The sequence below is a fragment of the Periplaneta americana genome, chromosome 10, assembly GCF_040183065.1.
Source record: "Periplaneta americana isolate PAMFEO1 chromosome 10, P.americana_PAMFEO1_priV1, whole genome shotgun sequence".
In the NCBI taxonomy this organism is placed as follows: Eukaryota; Metazoa; Arthropoda; class Insecta; order Blattodea; family Blattidae; genus Periplaneta; species Periplaneta americana.
The window spans coordinates 39,174,640-39,201,250 of record NC_091126.1 but is presented as its reverse complement, the minus strand read 5'-3'; the positions used below and the strand labels follow the sequence as shown (position 1 = coordinate 39,201,250).

The window sequence follows — 26,611 nt, the reverse complement described above, 5'->3', positions numbered from 1 at the left end:
TTATGGTAAATAAGAAAATAAATTTATTTTATTTTATTAACACAAAAATAATGAATAAGAGGATAAAAAAATAACATGGAAAAAAATGTGTATAGTTAATAAGTAGAAGAATATTATATTGCTTTTGTTTTTTGGTCACAGTCCGTCTCTGCACTGTTATTCTCTGCATTACCTGAGGAGATACCCACTCCACCCTCTCCCTGGGTTAGTGGTGTGCGGGTTGCATTTCTATTATGTCACAATTTCGTGGTGTTTGGCAACCACTGGTTTAATCCAACTAACTTGTGGACTGCTCTTCTGTCTGAAATTCACGCACCTTGAACAGAGAGTTGAACAACAGTCTCATCCTTCCCAAATGGATTCGATGCAATGCAGACATATTTTCCGGAGTCCTCGGCAGTTGTGTGGTGAATAGTCAGTTGCGATATGGCTGGAGAGTCCAGGAAGCTCTCTTTAAGATGATATCTAAGAATAATAAAAATGTTAAAATCAGTTACCGTAGTTACTTCAGGAGTCCTAGTTAAATCTGATGTACGATGTCTGTCATTAGCTACTAATTTATAAGATGATTTCCATGACACGCTGTAAGAGGATTCAAAACATGAACACCTATAATCACATCATCTTAGTTAACCTTTCCCATACAAAAATTCATTTTGTGCATAAAAATTCAGCACAATGACATAAGAATTGCCCAATTCATTACAAAGAAGGAATATGGCTGAAGAAAATAACCATTAAATATTGTATTCCAATATTTAATTGAAGAGTATGGTCCCAAAAGGCATTCAGTTCATTTTTATGAAAGACCGGAATAGTTTACAAGGATTGGCGTTGTTTTGGAATAAAATAAATTTAAAATATAATGATTAGAGATAAAAAAAATTATATATATATATATGTACAAATCATAAAAATCGCCAAATGGACTGAGCGAGTTTTGGACCACATTCTTCAATTAATGAAAGTATAGAAAAGTAGAAGAGACATTGCCACTAATGAGACAAGAACTATGCTAAGAAGAAATGGAACAAAAATAGGCAAATAATGCTTGACCAATCGGTTGTTTGCCAAGGAGTTCATTTTACAGTTATTCCGTAGACATTATTACATACTACAGTGTGTTCGTAGCTCAGCCAGACCATTCTGTGGCGGCCTTGGACTGGGTAAAGATTGGCGTGTCTGCCGCCAAAGTAGTGCTGTAGCTACCACTGACGCGCCATTCAGTCGAGTTGGATCTGTCGTGAGGGAAAGACGTCTGTGTGTGTGTTGTGAGTAAAATTGTGTTGTCTCGTGGTGATAAAGTGTCCATTAATAATGATTGAGTACACTTTAGAACAATATATTTTTCTCTATGATGCGTATGTGAAATATTCTTCTGCAAGAAGGTGTCAGAGAGAATTTGAACATCGGTTTGCAGGTGTTCGAATTCCTAGCAGGTCAACCATTCATGACCTTGTCAATAAAGTCAGGCATTCAAGATCTTTTTTGAACAAGAAACATGTTCAACAACGCCATGTACTGACAGAAGAGAAGCTTGATGAAGTAGGGGCCTGGTTAGAGCACTCAACCTGCAAATCACTGCGATGTTTAGCACAAGAGGTTCACATTTCCAAGACGTCAGCTTTTGTGGCAACGAAACTTCTGAAACTTAAGCCGTACAGGCTAACTGTAGTTCATGCTTTACAACCACAAGATCCTGTAAGTAGGGTTAATTATTGAAATTGGTTTGTGCAGTCCGTTCATAATGGCGATGTGAACCCATTTTTAATGTTTTTCACTGATGAAGCGTTGTTTCATCTTCAGGGTCACGTTTCTACTCAGAACAATAGATACTGGGCTATCGAAAATCCCCATATTATTCATGAAGTTCCTCACCACGCTGCAAAGGTTGGGGTTTGGTGTGCAATGAGTGCGAATAGAATTATCGGTCCCATATTTTTCGACACAACAGTTGATTCACACGTTTATGTAACTTCAATTTTAAATAATTTTTTTTTCCGCAACTAACAAGAAATGAACGATTGAGTGGCTGGTTTCAGCAGGATTCAGCTACAGTGCACACAGCTGCGAATTCTACACATGAATTGCGAAGTGTGTTTGGTGACAGAATAATTAGTCGAGGATTGTGGCCATCTCGTTCCCCTGACCTATCTCCATGCGATTTTTATTTATGGGGAACGTTAAAGAATAAAGTGTACGCATCAAATCCGCACATGTTACATGAATTGAAGGACAACATCACGAGAGAAATACAGGCAATCAGTCAACATGAACTTTTGCGAGTGAACCAGAATTGTTTTCGGAGATATAGGGAATGTATTCGAGTTGAAGGTCATCACTTTCAACATCTGTCGATGTTGGTAGAGTAGTTAGTGTTCCGTACCCATGACTTGCCTGTCGTTTACGTGTAACTCTGGCGGCAGGTGCGCCAATTTTCACCCAGTCCAAGGCAGCCGCAGAACACTCTGGCTGAGCTACGAACGCACTATAGGCTTATGTATTGGGAGTCTGAGTGCAAAATGATGGGACCAAATGAAAGATTACTTACCACTTCCTAGAATACAATCTATAACACTGAAACTAGGATGATCCGGTAACAACAATTGCAGATACATATGATACTCTCTCTAGAGTGACATGAGGTGCAATTTTATGTGAGGGAAGCAATAATACAAATTTGTATGTGTATAGTACAGACCCAGAAACATTTATAACATACACTGCGCATGCTCAGTAAGCACTGTTATAACTTAAACTTGAAAAATTCAGGTGGCCCAAATTTTGTTTCTGAGTCTGTACAAAACTGATAACAGCGAACTCACCTAAATATATTTGAAGACCAAAGCAATTCTTCTCTCTTTAGCAGCAAAACCATTGAACACAAATAAACGAATCCGTACTGGCTAGTATAGGAGCTTTAAGCTAAGAATACGAATAATGAATCTGCCTCGACAATGACAGGTGCTCAGAGAAAGAATTTTGCGACATTTTAAGATTAGAGAATTCATACAGGTACTTCTCACGATTAAAATATAATTTCTGCAATAAATTTCCTTTTTTCGCTTTATGAACAGAAGAAGCGATGCTTCCCTTGCCTTCCATGTATGGCATGACATTGCGGTCTCTCACACTTCTTGCAGCATATTTACTTAACCTGTACATTATAATCCAGAAAGCTAAAGCAGCGAACAAATCACTGGTATAATTATTTCGATTACATATTTATAATTTTATGTATATGGAGAAGTACTACTATTAAAGTAGAAATGTTACTTCAACACTTCGATTTGCAATATTGTACTTCTGTTACCTTCTGTTTGATTCGTGAGAAATGCGGACGCCATTGTGGCGCCAAACTATCTGCATTGGTTCGTCTCCTTCTGCCTCACATAAGAACGTGGCTGTCTCCCCACGTCGTACTGTCTCCCGCCTCAGAGACAGCACAAACCGAGGCAAGGCTGCAAAGGCATTACAAAATCAATGAATGAGTAGTTGATGTGGGTAAATACATTGTAGATTGCTAATATCATTAGCTGAATCTGAATTAGAATCCTGAGAGATAAAGTTAAATTTGTGATGGACAAATTTCACAGTCGTCGTCGTCGTCGTCATCGTCATCGTCATCATCATCATCATCATCACCTTAAGCGTCATTGTTGCTGTCTTGATTATCAGGCTGTGTCTCAAGCTCAAGTCTCTACTATACACTAGAGACTAGCAACTAGGTGACTTGTAAACTACATACTAGAGAGTTTTGAACATGCATGCTGGACTCATGGCCTTCTTAATAATAATAATTATAATCCGTGGCACTACAGCCTATGAAGGGCCTAGACCGACCAGCTGGCTGCTGGCCTCACGCCCACATGCCGAAGTAGAGGTGGACGATCATCCAACCAAAATGGAGGTATTGTGTGTTTAGCACGATGATCCCCCCCCCCCAGCCGTTATAGTTGGCATTTGGAACCGGATTCACTACTTATCGTAGCTCCCCAAATGCATCATGATGCTGGGTAGGCACTGGTCCCATACACTGGCCGAAATTTCATGAGAAAATTTCTTCCTCCAGGACTCGAACCAACACCTTGGCCTTCTTCATGAACTATTTTTCTGAAGACCATGACATTACAGCATAGAATTAAATTGAGAAGGCAGTGTCCTAATGTAGCTTCATTACGAGTTATCAGCTGTAATTTTATTTTGGAAATTTTAATTCTGTGATTATAAACAGTTCCCCAATGAACAGTTCATGGAACTAGATTCTCAAGTTTATGAACTCAATGGTAGTTTCCTCAGATCCTAGGAAAGAAATGTAGAAAGATGTAGAATTGTAAAAGTTGTTCAAAAGATTATTATGAAAATTACGTTTGTGCGAGATCGTGCGTATTTGCTTGTTTTCCGCACAGAACCAATACGCGGTAAGTGTGAAATACCACATTCAGTATTCCCAACGTAACACATAACAATTTCCCTCTTCTTACTGCTTAAGCACGACATTCATTTTACTGCTTTAGGCTTTTAACATATTCTTTTTAGAGACGTTTAACATAGTAATAATTATAAATTGGAAGCTTACTACTGCAATTTCACCTAAATTGCAATGTTAATTAACTTATTGTTTTTAAATATTTGCAAAAATTAAGTAAAGTCTACTACTCCAGGAAACTTATTGCATTCCTGATACAAGTAACATTAAGGAAGCCGTGAAAAAATCAACAAGATTCCAGATGCGGATGTTATTACTGCAATATGTTATATAAATAATATTGTTAAAATATAAAAATGAAAAATAAATCATTATATAACCTTACCGTTTGTTTTAAGTTCGCATTTATAGACTGGGGGAAAAAAAACACAGACGTATATCACAGCCTGCTGGAGTAGAGTAAACACAGAAAACATTTTATAGCAACAATGTTGAAGAAAGATATTTTGGTTTTCCGAAGTTGCCGTCATTAAACAGAAACCAACATGGAGATTTCATTGCAACTAATTAGAAATTCGTCTTTCAGGTATGTAATAAACGATCTTCGCACAAAATAATGTACGATACATGAGCGGTATGTTTGTTTTCATGTTCTCGGAAATTAAAGAAGCTCAACTACGTTTCGCTTTTTCAATCTTTTCCTCGACCATGAAAATGTCAACATACCGCTCTTGTAACGTATATTACTATTTGCTATCAACAATCGAAACATATGTGGAAAGATAAGGGACTGAAATATTACAATATGCGGTACTGGTACTTAAAAAAAATTGTAAAGCAGGTACTAACAATGCCTATGTTCCAAGTTAATGTGTTAATCTCCATTGAACTAATATTTTATTTCCAAAGCATTTTCAGATTTTATAACCCACCAATTGCTAATGAGGTATCCATGTTTGTTCAGTGTAAAAGTCAACAATCAAGCAAGCATTTTCGTTTACTAGCTACTACGGACTTGATTGCTATGCACTACATACCTTTGGATCTTAACTTCTGATGTCATATCCGGCTATTTAGTGAACAATGTAGTTCACTTCAGTTTTAAATGTAATTTTGAAACACGGCCCAAGTAGCTGACTATAGTTAATAAACTACACACTAGGGAGTTTTTGTTATGTATGCTTGAATCACGGCCTTCTTCATGGACTATTCTTATAAAAACCATGACATCACAGTGCAGCACTGAATTAAGAAGGCAGTATTCTATTACAGTTTCATTAGGAGTTTTGTGAAAAATACAATGGCCTAATATATTACAATAATGTTAAAAAAATCCTCTGGTTGGGATTCTAGCTGATATGTATATTTACTATCAGGCAGTACATTTCACTTGACGATATGTTTGTATGCATCTGAAGTCTGACTAGTGTAATATGTAGCTAGTTGGCGATGTATGCAATGGAGGGGAAAGGAACTGGCCATCCTACCCCATTATTTCCTGGCCTAGTTGCCTCATAAGTGGTGCCTTCTTGGTATCGCTTGTGAGGTTCAGACCTGTCTTCGGACAGTTAACTAAACAACAACAATGTTAAAAAATTGTAAAGAAGGTACTAACAATGTCAATGTTCAAAGTTAATAAGTTATCTTACAATATATTTGCATTATTTCACTTCCGAAGCATCTTCAGATTTCATAGCTCCAATTGCTGATTAGGGATCCATGTTTGTTTAGTATTGTATTGTATTATATCTACAAGCCATCAATTAAGCAAGCATTTTTGTTTACTAGCTACTACGAACTTGATTGCTATGCAATTTGTAGCTTTGGAGCATTACTTGTGACGTCACATCCGGCTATTTAGTCAACTATCTAGTTAACTTCAATTATAGTCCACACCTGTGGAGTAACATCTAGCAGCGAAACTAGGTGGCCCAGATTCGATTCCCGGTCGGGGCAAGTTACCTAGTTGAGGTTTTTTTCTGGGGTTTTCCCTCAACCTAATATGAGCAAATGCTGAGTAACTTTCAGTGTTGGACCCTAGACTCATTTCACCGGCATTATCACCTTCATCTCATTCAGACGCTAAATAACCAAAGCTGTTGATAAAACGTCGTAAAATAATCTACTAAAATAAAATAAAAAAACTTAAATTATAGATGTAGCTTTGGGACACGGGCTCAGAATCACCATGCATCACCACCATCACCATTACCAACAACATCATCATTTACATCACAACCACTATCATAGTCAATAACATCGCTGCTAGTGCTACCGTCACCATAATTCATGTAGAAATATTTATGTAAGTTACAAACGGTCAATCTATGAACAAAAATTCAGCACAATGACATAATTAGAGTTTCCAAGTATTCCGCATTGTATGGGATGTCCGTATTTGAAGCCTGAAAAACTTGTCTGGTGTGTTATCCATATGAGACACCAAAAATATTTACCGATATATGCTGAAATGTACAAGGGATTTTTTTTGTTCATTCATTGCCTTTATTACTACTAAAAAAATTCATAGTTATTTCTCTAACACCCTTTGTGTACGCATTTATGTGCAATGTGGATGATACACAATTTTCAATATTTGTCTGTCCTCATTTTTCAAGCAGTTCTCTTTTTAGTTTGACCGCTTCTCAATGACTTCATTAACGATTTCTCTTCAGCTGTATCTAGGGGAAAAAATATTAAATACTGGTAATTAATATGAGCCTTTCCTTAGATCACTTTAATAAACTTGATAAAATTATCTGGTTGTCAGGAAGGAACTTCAGTATTTCCCAACAAATCATTTAACTACATAAAAATAATTTTACAAAATACACAATACACAAAGAATAATAATTGTGATGCTGCGAAACTTCATTTATTGGGTACAGTGTTGAATTCAGACCTTATCCCCCAGGGTGGATTTATACTATATCTGGGGCATGGTACCAACAGCAAAATAAACAAAGATTCAGATTTACCTAACAGCATTAGAGGCAGTCTATGTGAAAGGTAACTTAGAAAACGTGTTCAATTAAAGAAATGAAACTTTGATTCTTTTATAGTTGAAATGTAAATATATGGATTAACTTAAAAATGTTAAAACTGTTACGTAAAACATAGTGAATATGAATAAATAGCTGTACTTCTGTGTAAAACTCTCATATAAAGCCAGTGTTAAGTGTTATTTTGTGTAAATTATATCACTTAGTTAAAAAGGTCTGAAATCTCCGGGGCAGACATCATGGAATCCATTGGGGACATTCCTCTCTGGGCCGCCCCATGAATTCACCACTCATTGGGTAGATGTAGTAGCACCCATTGCTACTGGTTAATTTCCAATTAAGAGGAAAACCTCAATAACATTTTTAAACATAATGACAGCGTAGTGTATTCCAAATAAGAAAATACCATTTCTACATTTCAGTCCATTACTATTCACATTAAATCTCTCCCACTTTTTTTTTCTCTTGTACAGAGGAGGAATCAGAAGGCTTACACTGCAGCATGAAGCTTATTGTGCTTACCACTCCTATTCTGTGAATGATTGGATAGCTGAACAACCGTGCTCTTGTACAAGTACAGTACACTGCACCATAATGATGATATGTGAATTAATGATGGCGAAATGATTCCAAGGTCCAAGGCCGAAAGTTACCCAGCAATTCTTCTTCAATTGGTACATAATTTCCCTCAATATCTATAGTCGCGACCCTGTTATTCCCGGCGTGACTCCTGCTCTTTGCTTACATCTAAGGAAGTCAAGGCTCTATAAAGTCTAGGTAGGTAGTATCGTTCGCCATTTTTGTTCTTTCGTTGCCGAGCTACCAGACGAGGGATCTATTTGCCACAACGTTAAACATTATCATGTCATAGCTCCTATGATAATAAATCAAATGCACTGTAATTCAGCAAATAATTGAGCGGCAAATAACGTCCTCATGTGCTTTTTGCGAACGCCAAAGAAAGAGCTAAAATGGCGGGCGATTATATATAAGTATTTATCCAGCCTTAGGAAATGCTTAACATCTTCATCAGCGAATAACAAGATGCACACTTTTAAATGTAGCCGACCTGCAACGTGATTGGCTGCTGGAAATTAGAGCGACGGGATTATAGATACAATCTTGAAATTAAATTTATAACTATTTCAAATGACAAAAACTTAATTTTAAATTGAAAATTGTCACTAAAACGTTCATAATACACTGTCATAAGATAACTTAAAGTTTTGACAAATGACTCACCGTTGACAGTCAAAAACACTACTGCACTCAGACTGGCTCCAATGCCATTATTTGCCTCGCACATATAGTAGCCTTCATCGTCTTCCTTCACGTCTTGAATTAACAAAGTTCCATTCTTCAACGGACCATCCAACTCATCAAACTGAGTAGCCAATTTCCCTAGAATATTTTAATAATCCCTTTAAGAAAATAATATGGTTTCTCACATAAATAGGGATCAGTAGATGAAATAACAAAGACGAGAGTGAGAGCGATAATGGAGACATTTGTGATGTCAGTGAGAGAAAAAAAAATTAATTTAAGTCAACAGCTGGCAAAGGTTAAGGAGCACAAGAAAGACGATGGGGGGGGGGGGAGGAGAGTTAGTGGTAAGAAGAGGAAGTACAGATAAGGTAAATAGAGCAGATAGTGAAAATCGAATGGGGAGTAGCAAGGATAAGCCATCTTATAATCTAAGAAAATTGTGTGTTAGTGGAATGAAGGATTAGTTAAGAAGTGTGTAGTGAAATGTGGATGAGTAGTGATTAAGTATTAGGAGTAGTTCATGATGATTTTATTTAAATAGTTGACACACGCGCACGCACGCACGCACACACACACACACACACACACACACACACACACACGATAAATGCAAACAAGAAGAAGACCATAGTCATAGGAAGAAAAATAAAGAAGGTAAACTTGCGAATTCTAAATGAGGTAGTAGAGCAAGTGGACAGCTTCTAATAGATGGGATATACTATAAACTTATATGAGCTGCTGCCAGGAAGTCAAAAGGAGGATAGCAATGACAAAGGAAGCTTTTAATAGAAAAAGGAGCATCTTGTTCGGACCTCTGGAAAAATAACCAAGGAAGAGACTAGTGAAGTGCTTTGTGTGGAGTGTAGAATTGTATGGATCAGAAACATGGATATTGCGACGAAGTGAAGACAACCGACTAGAAGCATTTGAAATGTGGATATGGAGAAGAATGCAGAGTGTGAAATGGACAAACAGAATACGAAACGAAGATGTGTTGGAAAGAGTGGGTGAAGAAAGAATGATGCTGAAACTGATTAGGAAGAGCAAAAGAAATTGACTGGGTCACTGGCTGAGAAGAAACTGCCTACTGAAGGATGCACTGGAAGGAATGATGAATGGGAGAAGAGTTCAGGGCAGAAGAAGGTAACAGATCATAGGCGACATTGAAATATATGGATCATTGCGGATACAAAGAGGATGGTAGAAAATAAGAAAGATTGTAGTATGCTGGGTTTGCAGTGAAAGACCTGCCCTTGGGAAGAACATTATGAATGAATGAATGAATGAATGAGTGAATGAATGAATAAACAGGCCCTACATATGTTACTGGCATCAGTTTCGTAACAATGAAAGATAACCCAGGCACCTGGTATTATTTTTGTGAGTAATTTCTGTAAAATTAGGATTACATAGACACAGTTTTTATTAAAATTGGAGTGTTAAACATTATTTTACTTCTGATGGTTTTCATACACATAACTTTTCAAAACTACATATATGATACCGTAACCAGTACCAGTACTAATGTCAGCGAATTTTCTTTAATCAAAGTTTCTCCTTCTTAAACTCTGTAGGCCTATCGTAGGCCTACTTGACATGTGATATTACGGTTTAAATGTGAAAGTTGGAAAACGGAGATTACACATCATGAAACAGTAAATTGAATAAATGTTTGACTTTTCTTTCTTAAGTCTTATGAGGGCCTCAGTAGTATAATTTTGTTCATATAAGTTAAAAGAACTTCTTTACTAAAGTTTAACAGCTAGAAATATATAAGTACAAAGGGTTAAAAGATTACACTCTATGCAAATTGAACTTCTACAACACCGCTCTTAAGTAGTAGGCCTATATTTTGAAATAATTACCATGTCCTTTACGCCAAATAACAGTTGGCTGTGGAAATCCATTTGCTTGGCAGTGCAGTGCCACTGTTTGGCCAGCAATCACACTAGTGTCTTTAGGCTCAATCACCCACTCAGGTGGCACTGTAATTTCAAATATAGAAAAACAATAAATTGATACAAAGAGCATTGTTATTCCTAATTACAGTTAACCTTTATCAACCATTTCTTACATTAATTAACCTGAAATCACATAGGCCTATATTGCTAACTATATAGGCTACACAATATTTATGCATAGGTGTAAGTTATGTTCTACCAAAAGTCATAGACATATTCATCAGGCTACATGCTTCCAGTTTCTAAATCTTCTTTTGATAAATGCTGAATCAATGTATCCAGGGGAAAATTTTCTAAAGGCAAAAAAATATGAAGCATAACTTGTAGTATAACGACTTTCTCAAGCTCGTCACATGTCTTCAATAAGGAGTAAGTTACTGACAAGCTCTATTGTAGCATAAGACTACATTAACTGAATAGGCGGAAACTTTGGGCTGTGTATGTTTATTATCTTTATGATTTTTAGACACTTCAGAAATAGTGGAGTACCGGTACTGGTATTTTTTAAAATACTTTGTCGTTTTCAACTGAGCAAAGCAAACTGGCACTAGCCAAGACTGAATTTGCCACTTGTGCTCCCGAGTCTTCTGTTCTCGTTGTGAATGATCCTCAGGTTGTATGACTTGAGGCTTTCCCGGCGTTTGATGTAGAATAACTCTTCTTGGGTTCTCAGCCAGGTGAGTTGGAGATTTGCTTCCAAGCTTTCTAAGGCTAGCTCTGCCATCTTCTTCAGGGAATGAAGAAGATGGCAGAGCTAGCTGTCGAAAGCTTGGAAGCAAATCTCCAACTCACCTGGCTGAGAACCCGAGAAAAGGATCCTGAGGTTGGTGTTTCCCTAGAAAGGTAATATTGTATACGTTTACAATTTTTAATTTACTTAGTCATCTCAAAAAACAGTAATGTCACTACAGAGATCCATTGGAAATTTACATATTAGAAAAAGACATAAATCATTTGAAGACTTAAAAATTTTGGAGAGGCCCAAAATAATTTGGGGGGGGGGGGCGACCGGCCAATAATGTTCAACATGTTGTGCAACACTACCTGCATGGTGCCAGAAAGGACTCTAGTATAAAGGCCGTTTTGAAGTCTAGAGAAGTGACTAAATGGAATGTTCAAGATGGAAATTTCGTTAAAGAAAAATGTGATGTTTCTTCTATAACTGAAATATTTTTGTGTCTCCTTTGAATGCGATATAAATATGTTCATAACTGTTGGTAGACCTACACTTCTGGTAAAATCAAAACTTATAAAAATATTACAATTTATAACAAAATAACTTTAATTATTCTGCTTTATCATTTGTACTGGTATTTCTTTCGTAAACCTGTTGAAATATCAAATTTGTATAATTACCTAAATGTAAATTAACTCTCTGTAATTTCATTTAATCTCTCAAGCATGTGATGTTTTGACAATTTAGTTCGCCATCTAGTTTCTGATGGTTTTATTATGACCTTTCTGGAATCTGCTAGTCTGAAAGTGTCGAAAACCATATTTGCATATTGAAAGAATCTGTGAAACGGATTTCATCACTGATACGGTAATGTTAAAATGTTAGACTAGGATAATTATGAAGGCAGATTTTAATTTTGACGTCCCTCTAAATTTTGCATGTACTTTCACGTGATGTAAATCTGTTATGTAGAACCCACATTACACTCAGCCGAGTTTCAAAGTGCAATCTTCGCACATAATAGCAAGGATATCACTGTTTGAACAAGTTATACACATTGGACTTTGTACTACATAACAATACCACTAATACATCAACTGAATTATAGTAAGCAATACAATTTCTAAATGTACGGTACATACTAAAGATTCCTTTTTTTTCTATTATAATAATTTCATGGTGTTGTTAAGTCACTTAATGCATTATGTGCAACTTTAAGTACCGGTTACGTAATGTGTGTCTGGTTTGTTTTGGTTTGTATCAGTATCACGATATGAAACAAAACTCTGAAATAGAAATTTGAAATTGCTGCACATGCTTGAGAGATCATTATAAAAACATTAATGTTGTTACCAGTACTAATACTTCATACATTCCTTGTTATCTGTTCAACAGAAATAAATTCTACGAAATATTATTTCTTCGAGTTCATCAGATAGGACTCTATATTAAATTTGGAATTTAGGAAATGCACTAGCATTACTGTAGAATATGGACTTAATGGTTCCCATTGAAATTATAAATTGACAACTCAAAAGTTGATACCTGTACTAATGTTATATTTAAAGAGGAAAACAGTGTCTTCAACACTGTATAACATCACAGAGATAAGTAGGATATATCAGAATGTTCATTTTCTTATTCGTGTTTAAAATAGTTCTTCAAGGCATATCCAGATAGTAAGTTCCGTTTGGTACATGGTAAATAAATGAAGTGACAAAATTTTCAGTTTTATTTTATCAGGTGCTTCTAAATGCACAAGTCTTCTGTGAATAACATGAATTCGAAAAATACAGTGTTAAATTTTATGAATGAATAGCTTAGTGTCAATAAACTAATACTTAATATTTATAAAGCCAATGTAATTAAATTTATTGCAGATTGTAATGCTACTACTAAATGAAACTAATATCAAAGAATCTACAAAGAGAATATTTCTCGGTTTCAAACTGGATATTTACTTGAACTGGAAAACTCACATACAATACATCATTTCTAAATAAAGCTCTGCCTATTATGCGTTAAGATTCTTACCTTTTATTGACAATAATATATATACCCCTTCAAATATCATATTTGTATTCTATAATAAAATATTGATTAATATTCTGGAGAAACTCATCTGAACCTAAACATACTTTTGTTTTACAAAAGAAAGCTATAAGGATAATGACAAACTTGCATTAAAGAACACCATATAAAAGGATTTTCCAAAATTCAAGAATGTTGATCTTACCTTGTGAGTACCAGTGCATTCTTTCCCTGATTATGCTTTTTTTTTTTTTTTTAATTTTTGTATAGCTGATGAATTCTATATGCTGTAAATTGAATAGTAATCTGTATAGCCCAAATGCTGAATTGTTTATGCTTGTAAACTGAAATAATTTTCATGATATGTATTATCAATTTTTGTGTATCTCAACTGATCGAATTGTTTATGCTTTTAAACTGAATTAACTTACTTGCTATGTATTATATTTTTTTTATAGTTCAACTGATGAATAATTGATTAGGTTCGCAAATTTAATAATCCGATTGCTATGTAATATAATACTTTTTGTAGAACCACCAATGTAGCTCAGTCGGCAGACTTGATAGCCTTCTGATCCATAACTGTGTTCGGGCTTGGGTTAGATCCCCATTTGGTCTGATTATCTGATTGGGTTTTTTTCCGAGGTTTCCCCGAACCAAAAAGGCAAATTCCAGTAATATATGATGAATTCTCGCCCTCATCTCACTTCATCTCGCCAAAAAATTGTTATCTTGTAAAATTTTGATTTGTTCCATATCTTAAAGCTTCAATGTTTATGTAAGATCTATGAAATTCAATAAATTATGTGAAAATGAAGATAAATTAGTACAAATCAGAACATTCATAATGTTAATTCAAGACACAAATCAGATTTACATCTAATCTTTGTTAACCTCACTGTTATAAAAAAAAAGTGTACTATTTATGTATTACAATCTTCAATGCTCTACCTGTCTAATTTTGAAATCAGATCTCCATCTAATTTTTGTTAACCTCACAGTTATAAAAAGAAGTGTACTATTTATGTATTACAATCTTCAATGCACTGCCTGTCTAATTTTGTTAAAGCTTTGAAGGGCCAACAGAAAAGGTTAAGAACAGAATTAACACAATTTTTGCATACTGGTAGCTACTCATACCTTCTATTAAACTTGTGAATTTGTTTAAACTTTTAAATTTAATTAATCTGCTTCTTTAATGGAATACCTATTTTTGTATAACTTCTGACTTATGTCACATCTCAAAGCTAATGCTGATGTAAGATCTATGAAATACAATAAATGAAATCAATAAAATCACAAGGTTACACATAATTTCAGTTGCATCTCCACAGTGTTGCCATCTCTACTGATTTAGCAGGAGATTTCCTGTTTTTCCATTGAATCTACTGCTCTGCTGATTTTTTTGTCAAAAGTCCGAATTTCTCCTGCCTTTTTGGCATGCTCCAGTCACCTAGTTCTATCCCTGATTTTCAACTCATTACTTTAGCACACATACCTATATTATGTCACCATGTCTTATTTTTGCATCTTATACACAAGTCAATGCTTTCATTTGTCTCCCTGCTCATAATGCGTCGCCACAATGATGCTTACAAGAAGCAAGGAGTCGGCTCTCACCTGGGGCCTGTTTCTCAAAAATACTAGTTTAGTAGTTCACCAGTTATTAGTTACCAGAGTATATTTTATCAGCTCTAGTGGATTCTATTTCTCAAACTATTTCACCAGTCTAGTAACTTGTGACAATTTTTCACTAGTCACATGATCTCTTTCATTAGTCAGATGATTGAGTTCATTTGTTTAAAGCCATTGGTAGGTATTGTTATTTGAGGTTAGAAGGCTAAGTTGTTTGTGTTTTGGTTCTTACTTCTCTCTTCTCTTGAAATTCCACCAATTGAAAGCAAATTAACTATACTCAATATGATTAATGACTCGAAGGATATATCATTCGGTGCGTTTTCAAGCATAATAACAAAAATGATTAAGTAAATGACTGGACAAAAGAATTTGTAATATGCGAGGCAATGGAACTGATACTTCAGAACAAAGATTATGCATACGTTAGGGACACTTACTGGCCCAGCATTAAGAAAGCAACTTTGACGAGTATCAATTCAAGTTCACAGTATCATAATGTGAACACATTATGTAGCTAGTGGGTCTACTGGCGACATGGATGCCACTTATGACTTGAAAAATTCGCTAATTTTTTTTTTTTTTTTTTTTTTCAGTTTTACATTTGATCTATTCGTAAATTAGTGTCGTTTTGTATTTAATTTGTAGGCTAAAGTTGACAATGTCAGAAGAACTGCCAGTGGAGAAGGAAAGCCAGCAAAAATTACTGCAGTTGATGAATTGGTATTAGATTATTAGGGAAAAAATTCTGCATGTGTTGCTGGTCTAGGGCAGAAAAACCAGATGGCATTGGAAAATAATCAACATCCCAATTTGTAGAGCAATTTGTATTTGAAGCTTTGCTGATAATGCATGACCTATTTGTTTGTCTTGTCATGGCAGGTCCCACTATATTTAACAACTCTCCAAGCTTTTCAGCACTTTATTTAAACCGTTCATTATATTTAAACAATGCTCCCGTAAAGGAATAATAATTGTTCTTTCTCGATATAGTTTTAGCTCTTCTCACAACTTCTTCACTACTTCAATCGGAATCACTAAAACCACATATATTAAAAAAATAACTACAATATTTTGTTTTGATTATCTGAGAAAGATTGCCACTGGTAGCTGATAATATAGAAATCACCAGTCTTTAGAGTCTTGTAGGAATATTCCTGTTGAATACTAGTATAATCAACTAGTTTAGCATTTTGAGAAACAGAATCACTTATGAACTGGTGAAATCGACCAATATCACTAGTCTGTGAACTGGTAACTACTACTTTACCCTTGTAGTTTCTAGAAACACAAACTTGTAAAATAGACTAATATTACTACTGTACAGTTCAAGAAGTTATCATGGCTTAGGTTACATGAGAGGAGAAATCTGCACTCACTTTCTCTCTTATATCGAATTATGCACTCTTCATCCCCCTATTATTTATTCGCTCGATTTCATACTCTCTCTCGCTATCATAATATTAATACTCGATCACAACGCGATAACACGCTAGAAATTCCACTTCATGCATCGTCTCTGTATTCCTCATCCTTCACTGTTGCTACCTCTCGTCACTGGAACTCTCTGCCGCCTGAAGTCAAGGGCTGCCGAACATTGAAATCTTTCAAATCCAAGTTAGAAAATTATCTTATGACGAGTTGCCAAACTAACTTACTATTATGACAAGTGTTGTATTGCATGTTTCCACGTATTCACATTTTTTTTATGTTCTAATGATGTTCAACTTATTTTATATTTTTGTTTTCATATTTTCCGATAATGTTATATCTCTAATGTGATAAGTTGAGCTATATATAATCTTAATTTTCCTTATTGTGTGTACTTAGAAATATTGTATTCACTGTATACTTTGTACTGCACTATTTTATTACTACTATTAGTATTATTATTATTATTATTATTATTATTATTACTATTGTTATTTATTATTATTATTATTATTATTATTATTATTATTATTATTATTATTATTATTATGAATAATTGTCTTTTTTTTTGTATGCCTCATTTATTTTGACCTGCTGTTCACATATTATTATGCTTTTTTCTTTCTTTCTGTATGTTATATATTATGTCTGATTTCTTCTTATTTGTTGTTTATTTTTTATTATTATTATTATCTTATTCAGTTTTATGTGTAAAATTGTAGTGTAATTTGTAAATTTGTAGTGTTTTTGTAACGCAGTCTTTACTCCTGGTTGAGTGTTAGAGAAGGCCATATGGCCTTAACTCTGCCAGGTTAAATAAATCATTATTATTATTATTATTATTATTATTATTATTATTATTAGTATTACTAGTCCGTGAGTTTTGAGAAACAGGCCCCTGGAGTCCAGCAGTGGATTATCATATCACCACACAGCAGATAAAGACAATATTTTATACACGTGGCTCAGAGTTATGGCTCTCTCCAATCCGCTCGATAGTCAAAGCATAATTACAGAATGATAGAGAACAAAATGTTTCAAACCTTACCAGGAAAGGATGCATGCCCTCTCTCTCTCTCTCTCTCTCTCTCTCTCTCTGCCTCCCTCCCTCCCTCTTCCCTCCCTCCCTCTTTTTTCATGCAACGTAAGCATGTGATAACTGTCGTAATTTCCAAAAGAAGACATGTCGAAAATAGCAAAGTGTTGGAAAATCGCAAAAACTATAAGTTAAATTAAAATGTTCATATATATATATATATATATATATATATATATATATATATATATATATTAATGAATTTAAATACGTCACCAAACATCGTAAGATGAAGATTACATATATTTTTAATCATATCACTATGGATAGGTAGCCTACATACATTCAGGATCCATGAACATTTTAATATTCTAAGTCGGTTACGATTTTTTTGTTTCGATTTTCCAACACTTTGTTATTTTGGACGTATCCCCTTTTGCAAATCGACGACAGAATTAAGTTATTTCATTATTGTTTTGGGGACTTGGGGAACAGAGGAAGAACGAAACGTATTCAGTAGTGAAGTTTGTTTCTGATCGTGTGCACGTGAAACAGTGAGAGAGAGAAGTGTAGGTAATGGCATTTTTGTGTTACATATCTTGCACAGTGATCTTTCAAAATGAGTGAAAGTGTCCCAGCAAGAAATAAAAGTAAAATACTCTCAGAATATTATAAATCAGAGTGGGAAAATAATGAACAGCTTAAAGGATAGTTATGTAAAAGCAAGAAAGGGGATAATTTTTCGTCTGTTATAGTCGCAGCTAATGCAGTACTGTATTTAATACCACCTTTAAAATAAATCTCGTTGTATCGAAAATCTTTTGTGAATACACGAAAAATTCCTGATTAATACATTTTAATTCGAAACATTGTCAATAAGACATTACTGTGTAAAAACAAAATTGCATGACTTACAGTAGTTACATACACTGAGTAGAGAAGACAGTAATTATATTTAGCAAAATTGTTCCATTTCATTGGTTAGGGATGTGCTATAGCCTATATTAATACAACAGTATCATCTTTCTTACAGTACAGTGTTTTGTAATTAATATTATAATACAAAGAGGAAATTCATGTTTAGTTAATCTACTGTAATCTCCTGTTTTTTTTTTCGATGATAATCTCCTGATTTTCGTGAGTAGATCGTGGCAACACTGCTCCAATATTGTCCTCGTACATTAAAACCTTCCTCGCATTGAGACATAAATTATTAAATCCTGAAATCGAAATGGCCTGAAGCCAGTTCAGTAGCCAAAATACTGATGTCACGGTCACTGTTGAACTTAAGTACGAAAAAAAAAATACTGCACTCTCTTTAAGTGAGAAAAATGTTGGATGTCCCTTGCTGATGACGACATGAACTTCTAATGAGCAGTAACTATAGGATTGGGTAAGTATATCTGAAATAATTAATATGGATGTTTGTGCTCTTCTTAAGATAAATGAATGTGGAAATGCAGCTGAGAGAGAATCATTAATAAAGTTATTCATGTAGCAAACTTTCTTTCCTGCAATAGCCTAGATGTAAAAATACTGAATACTAAAGATACCAAACCTTTTAGATCACTGAATTTTTATATTTGTGACAGAATGAAGACCTAAAATCCTTCCACCACATTAAAAATGTTGTCATTTCATTCTATTACAACCAGTCGGAATTTACATTCACTGGTGAATGAAAAATAATTATGTAATGAGAATGGAGAAAAAACAGTTATAGTGACATTTGTTATGTCAGAGTTTCAAAAACAAAATAATAACCCATAAGGTGATAATTCAGACTAATAACAAATAGAGAAGTCAATGTACTTAATTGAAGACCTATCTTTCTAAAGGAGCTAAGAGCCAAAAACAACTTTCTGAGATATAATGATTAAAAGCACACTGCCAAATGCATGTTGAGGTACCTCTGACACCATCTTTTGCCGTACAAATAAGTCACTTAGACTTGAGCTATGACAGAGTCCATTTAGTACGGTATGATATTCTCAATGGATGTACCGATCTTAGATTAAATAAAATTAAATTTGAAAAATTGATACATAGCCTCGTTGGAAAAATAAGTCTTCAATTGGAAACCTGTAAGTCCAAAGCCCGAAGTGATATAGGTGCAAAGTTGCATGCAACCAGCTACCAGCTGTTGGGTGGGACGGATGGGAAGGGGAAGGCAAGTTACCGCTGATGGTGAGTGGTGCCGTATGGGTGGTGACTCGTGCTGAGTTGCTCGCCACACAAGTGTAGTTGCCGCTGTCGCCCCGCTTCACACTATCCATGGTCACAATGCTAGAGTACGTGTCGAACGGCGTGATGCGCAAGTGGCTCGGCAGAGGTTCCCAGTTTTTCAGCCACGTCAGATTCAGTGGGAAATCCCCCCGGTGCACCGAGCATGCCACCTGGACCCGTGCACCTTCCGCCAACTTCGGGAAAGCGAACGGTGTGATCTCGGGGGGCACTGCAACGTGCAAGAGTGCAAGGTGCAAGAGTGCAAGTGCATGTGCAGTGAACAGTGACGAGCGGTGCAGTGCTGTGAGGGCCGTCCGTCCAACGTGCAACTGGGTCCGTATTACATCTCAGACTACAAATGCGTCTGGAAACACTGTTTCAAAGCTGATTCTTTACTAAAATGTCATCTGGATATATGTAATATATATAATAAATATAATCAGTGTAATACAAATCTATGTCAATACTTATTTTTGTACCGTTTATACTATCAAAATCATTAATTACACAATCAAAACTAAATTCCATATCCAGTTTTACTCCTATGTCACATAATATTCCACCGTTTGACATTGTAATACCATTTTCTTTGGTCTTCATATAATTTGAGTAATTTAATTTATGAACTCCAACAAAGAAATTAAAAACATAAAATTTACACTGTCACACGTTAAAAGTGTTAAAATTGTTTAAAAAGGTATTTACCTTCGACAGACGGCCCGTTTCGACGCTATTTGTCGTCGTCTTCAGTGTCTCTTGAACCACTGCTGATTTTGGCTCTGCGATGTGCATTTGTCGATGGTAGGGGTGGGGGTGTGTTGTTCCTATGGTGGGGGTTGGCTGTCTGTATGTTATGACGTATTATGATGTCAAACAATGTGTGCGTATTAAACTGTAGTTGCGTATTAAGTATGTAATGTGGGTGTGCTATTGTATTCTTATATATTTCGTATTGTTCTAGGATATTTAACTGTAAACTTTTTGGTGTGATGTGTAAAATTTCCATATCTGTTTCTATATTATCGTAGTCATGAATATTGTCGATAATGTGATCTGCGTAATTTGATGTAATGTAAGGTTTGGTTATAGCTTTAATATGTTCGTTGTATCTTGTATGAAAGGATCTTCCTGTCTGTCCTATGTAAAAATGTGGGCAACTATTGCATTTTAATTTATAAACTCCAGTTGAATTATATATATTGCGTCTGTCGAATGTAAATACCTTTTTAAACAATTTTAACACTTTTAACGTGTGACAGTGTAAATTTTATGTTTTTAACAAAGTGTTAACGAGAACTTTAATCAATGAAAGAAATTAATTTATACAGAAAGGATATGTTTATGTATTATGTAAGATAAGTGTTATTAGCTGAAAATTAATAATATTCTTAGTCTTAAATAACTCTCCAGATTGCTGTACTGATGTGTAGTCTTCACATAACGTTTTGCTCTCCTGGTACTCAAAAAGGTGTAAAATTGATCATATCTGAGAGCACTTTGATTATTATTTTTTTTACCAACTTATCCCATTCAAGCTATTTATGACAGCACATAATACATTATTATTATTATTATTATTATTATTATTATTATTATTATGGTACTTTTATTGTAATTTATATCATTGTTAATATTTTGTAATTAAACTGTCATGTGCTGAACTGTTATTGGCCCCTGGCTGTTGTACAGCACATTAAATATTAGTAAATAAATAAATAACAATTATTATTATTATTATTATTATTATTATTATTATTATTATTATTATTATTATTATTATTATTATTATTATTATATTTCAAAATTGTTTGTAATAATATGATCAGATATCCTACTTTGAACGAGACATTTCCATTTTTAGATACGCCATCCCAGTATCCCAACAGTTCTTCTCAGTTCTTCTCATTCTTTTTTTTGAAATGCAAGAAAAGAATCCTGCTGAACAATACCCCAAAATGGAATGATGTTGAAATGTGTATAGATATCATTACAAACATTGTTGGCGAGTTGGCCTCGGTAACATAGTTGGTATAGCACTGGTCTTCTATGCTCGAGGTTGTGGGTTTGATCCCAGCCCAGGTCGATGGCATTTAAGTGTGTTTAAATGCGACAGGCTCGTGTCAGTAGATTTACTGGCATGTAAAAAAATTCCTGCGGTACAAAATTCTGGCACACTGGTGTTGCTGATATAACCTCTGCAGTTTCGAGCATTGTTAAATAAACCATAATTTCAATTTTGTTGGCGATTTCAACACTGATGACAAAGCCATGTTCAGTGAATTTGTTTATGTGAAGCAATTTGCTAGTGCAGACAAAGTCACTCAAGGGAATAAACAGGAGAAAGAAATCTATATGAGATAGTTGAAATGTTCCACCTTATCAGGATATTGAGCTATTTTCAGTGGTTACTTGTAGGTAAGAAATGAAAAGTCATTATGTCATCTTATATCAAACATTTCACATTCACGCTCATGTATTATAAACAAAACATTAATGGGAAGCTATGGTTAAATAATGGCGAAAAATTAAGAAAATACACTTTTTGTTTGTTTTTATGTTCTTAATTATAATCGAACCATCTAGTTTCATAATATGGTTCCATTTTGTATTTGCTACGTGGCTTTTATATACTGTAATAGAGAAAAAGAAAGTTAGTGCAAAACTTAGAATATGCTCCCTGTGGCTATACATACGAACTCCGACCTAATCCAAAGTCTTAACCGTTACAAGGTACCATCCCATATAATCAAATGAGGCAAAAAATACGGTGCGTGATTGAGTTGAGAGAAATGTTTTTTATTTTAATGCTGGTTTCTCGACTTTAATATTTTAAGCACTTTCTTCAATTAAAAAAAGCTCCTTGCAGAACAGTTATTATCAGATTGGTGTGAAACTTCTCAATGATGTCAAATAAAATTTAATTAGCATTTGTATGAAATATTAATATTAAATTCATTTGGGGCACATTCATATTGCACTTAGATTAAAATATGCTGTAATGGTAGTAAATTCATGAAATTAAAAAGATATTGTGACTATACAGAGTGTTTCCGAATTGGTGTTACAAACTTTCAGGTATGATGGCGAAGGGTACATGTAACAATTTGAGATGAGGAACCACGGCCCTGAAATGACCCAGTCGAAAGTTATAAGCAAAAATAGTTGTGTGGAAATGAAATTGTAATTTGGCACCACGTGCCCTCCTTCCCTTAACTTTTGGAACAGTCGTGCAAAAATGGTATGGGTCGGATGTCTCCTACGTGGGTACTTGTACCAATACAATCTGTGAGCTTGTCTACTGTTCCCATTGGCTCATCCATATTCGAAAATCAGTTCTGTTTATTCCGCTCTCGTGTACTCCTCCTTTTCACTAGGACTGATCGACTGTACAAGTTGCAGTGTCCAGTCGATCAGTCCTAGTGAAATGGAGGAGTACACAAGAGCAGAATAAGCAGACCAGATTTTCGAATATAGATGAGCCAATGGGAACAGTAGACAAGCACACAGATTGTATTGGGCCAAGTACCCACGTAGGAGACATCCGGCCCATACCATTTTTTCATGACTGTTCCAAAAGTTAAGGGAAGGAGGGCACGTGGTGCCAAATTACAATTTCATTTCCACACAACTATTTTTGCTTATAACTTTCGACTGAGTCATTTCCGGACCATGTTTCCTTATCTCAAATTGATACATGTACCCTTCACCATTATCCCTGAAAGTTTGTAACTCCAATTCGGAAACACCCTGTATATTTAGACAGCTCAAAAAGCTAATTAATTTTTATTCCCATGAGCTTAAGAGCAAATATGAACTAAAAGTTTTAAAACTTTGTCTCAAGAAGCCTTTCTAGTGACGTGAATGTAGAATATATTAAAAAAAATATAAGTTTGAATCTGTTAGTCCTAATGGCACCAAATTTTGTACAGATGATAGCATTGTAGGCATGTTTATGTAGATTAAAATGTATACTTTTTTTATGAAAATTGTAGAAGTTTCAAAAATCACATAAGCATCCCCTTATAAACATATCTATAATTTTATTGTATCACGTATAATTGTAAGAACACATTAATTAAGAATGAATAAAATAAAATTAATAGGAGCTGCCTAATAAAAAAATAATGAGTAATTGATTAACTAGCGGACTTACTCGTGTTAATTATGTAAGTTTGTGCGGCTTACAGCTGTTTCGGTGCTTCATCACACCATCCTCAGAGCCTACTAGATCTCGGCGTCATCTCGAACTTCTCTGCCTGTTATGTGGGTGCGTTTGATTGTTGAAAGGTGTTGAAAAGTGGAGTCAAATAGTGTGTGTGTGTACTGAAATTGATCTCTGTTGAGAATTTGATCAGGGTGTGTTTTAGTGTGTTTGTATATTTCGTATTGTTCTAGTATGTTGAGTTTTTGGTACAGTACAGTACAGTCACACACACTATTTGACTCCACTTTTCAAATATTATTTCAATGTACCGAAGTACATATGATATTTCCATGCAGATATTCTGCTTCATCATACGATGATAGAGTAATGGAACGGAGAAAAATTCTCTCTGGCGCCGGGATTTGAACCCGGGTTTTCAGCTCTACGTGCTGATGCTTTATCCACTAAGCCACACCGGATACAACCCCGACGTCGGACAGAATTGTCTCTGATTGAGTTCCTACTCTTGGGTTCCCTCTAGTGACCGCCCTCTGCACTACGTCATAGATGTCTATGAACATAGGACCGAAGTCCACACATGTGCTGAGGTGCACTCGTTATGAGTGACTAGTTGGCCGGGATCCGACGGAATAAGCACCGTCTTAAATCACTTCGTGATTTACGCATATAATATATTATTTCAATGTACCGAAGTACATATGATATTTCCATGCAGATATTCTGCTTCATCATACGATGAAAGAGTAATGGAACATCTATGACGTAGTGCAGAGGGCGGCCACTGGAGGGAACCCAAGAGTTGGAACTCAATCAGAGACAATTCTGTCCGACGTCGGGGTTGTATCCGGTGTGGCTTAGTGGATAAAGCATCAGCACGTAGAGCTGAAAACCCGGGTTCAAATCCCGGCGCCAGAGAGAATTTTTCTCCGTTCCATTACTCTTTCATCGTCCACTTTTCAACACCTTTCAACAATCAAACGCACCCACATAACAGGCAGAGAAGTTCGAGATGACGCCGAGATCTAGTAGGCTGTGAGGATGGTGTGATGAAGCACCGAAACAGCTGTAAGCCGCACAAACTTACATAATTAACACGAGTAAGTCCACTAGTTAATCAATTACTTATGTTCAAGTGTTAAAAGTAGTATACGCAAGATTCAAAATGGATGAAAAATATTGAATTGCCATTTGTGAAACCTATGGGAAACATAATATTCTGTGTTAACTTTGGAGTTCTAGTTGCAGTTGGACGGACAGTGGCCGTGCTGTGCTGCCAGTGCGGGTGCTGGGTGCCAGAGAGTGGGGGCAGTGGTACCGTTGACGGCCAGCACGACCGAGTGGGATGCGGTGGCGGCACGGTTGCTGGCCCGGCATGTGTAGCGGCCGCCGTGTTCCGTGCCCAGCTGCTCTATCAGCAGAGTGCTACTGAACTCTCCCAGATTGCGCACCGTGAGTGCGGGGAGTTCCAGGTTCAACACCTCGTCCTCGTCCTTGAGCCAGTGGATCGAGAGTGGAGGATCTCCCTTCGTCACTAGACACTGCAGCCCCAAGCGTTCGCCCAAGCGGACCCCACTCTCAATGGAAAACGGGTAAATGCTGGGTGGCTCTGTAATGGAGGCACATGTCATGTGTTGCCGGAACCCACTGCTACCTGTTTGCTGCAGTCAGATACATTCAGTTATCATCTTACACATGTAGGAACTAGAGTGGTTTCCTACTGCATTGCAAAGAAAGTGTTTAAATGACTCTGGACTTACTATCAATCAGAATAACTAGGTCAAACAAAAAGCTGGAATTCAACTGATATTGAAATAAAGCTGATGTCTTCTTTGGTACCATACCATTTTGGCTACCTGTAAAAAATACTACTTGGAATGAGAGTTATTCAAATGTAAATATAATAGTGTACATTGGTAAACAGAATTTCAAAACAACACATTTCTTTCAATTTCAGATGTTTACAATTGAGTGTTTCAGTTCAATGGAAAAAGTGTTTCAAATGAGAAATTAATTGTATCACTTTCATATGAATATTTTGTTCTCTAAAATGTTCGAACCATGTTCTTAAAATCCATAACAGCTCTGTGGTCATACAAAATCAAAGTACAGTAAAATCCCTCGTATGCGGCATCCAAATAACCGGCAATACCAAAACAACGGCACTTTTGGCTGGGTAAAAAAAATGTTTAAATGTGCCACATTGCCACAGGGTGGGCCGTCAGTTTTTCCACATTAGGAAGTTTGCACGAACTTTTATTTTCAGTAAATATTCGAAGCTAAAATTAGTGTATTATTTGTGTTGTATGATGGGTTTTAATAAAGAAAATCCATACAGTTTTTATGTTTATTTAATTATGTTCGGACCGTCAGTGTTGCCACATTAGGAAGTTCCCACCAACTTTCCTTTTCAGTAAATATTCGAACCTACAATTAATGTATTATTTGTGTTGTGTGATGTGCTTTAATTTGAAAAATCCACACAGTTTTTTATGTTTATTCAGTTATGAGCAAGTGATAGAGAAATAAACTTCACATGGCTGCAGTTTCAACATTTGGCACCATGAAATACGAACTTTTTTTTAGTATATACCGGTATATATTCAATTATCCGGCAAAATCTCGTATCCAGAACTAGCCTGGCCCCTGCCAGATAAGAGGGATTCTACTGTAGATAACTATACCCATACAGTAATGTTATCATTCCTTTTTAAATACATTTATAAATATATTAGTTATAGCGTTTTGTGTGAATT

The 26,611-nt window shown here is 35.5% G+C and overlaps 1 protein-coding gene across 1 annotated transcript in view; it reads right to left on the bottom strand.

Moving 5' to 3' along the window:
- LOC138707602 (cell adhesion molecule Dscam2-like) overlaps positions 1-26,611 on the bottom strand; it is a 1,410,362-nt gene that overhangs the window by 69,174 nt on the left and 1,314,577 nt on the right. The window contains exons 12-16 of the mRNA XM_069837241.1: positions 19,647-19,922; positions 10,563-10,682; positions 8,674-8,832; positions 3,314-3,461; positions 317-465 (exon numbers count right to left, since the gene is read on the bottom strand). Of these exons, the coding sequence (XP_069693342.1) occupies positions 317-465; positions 3,314-3,461; positions 8,674-8,832; positions 10,563-10,682; positions 19,647-19,922 (852 nt within the window). The remainder of the gene's footprint in view (positions 1-316; positions 466-3,313; positions 3,462-8,673; positions 8,833-10,562; positions 10,683-19,646; positions 19,923-26,611) is intronic.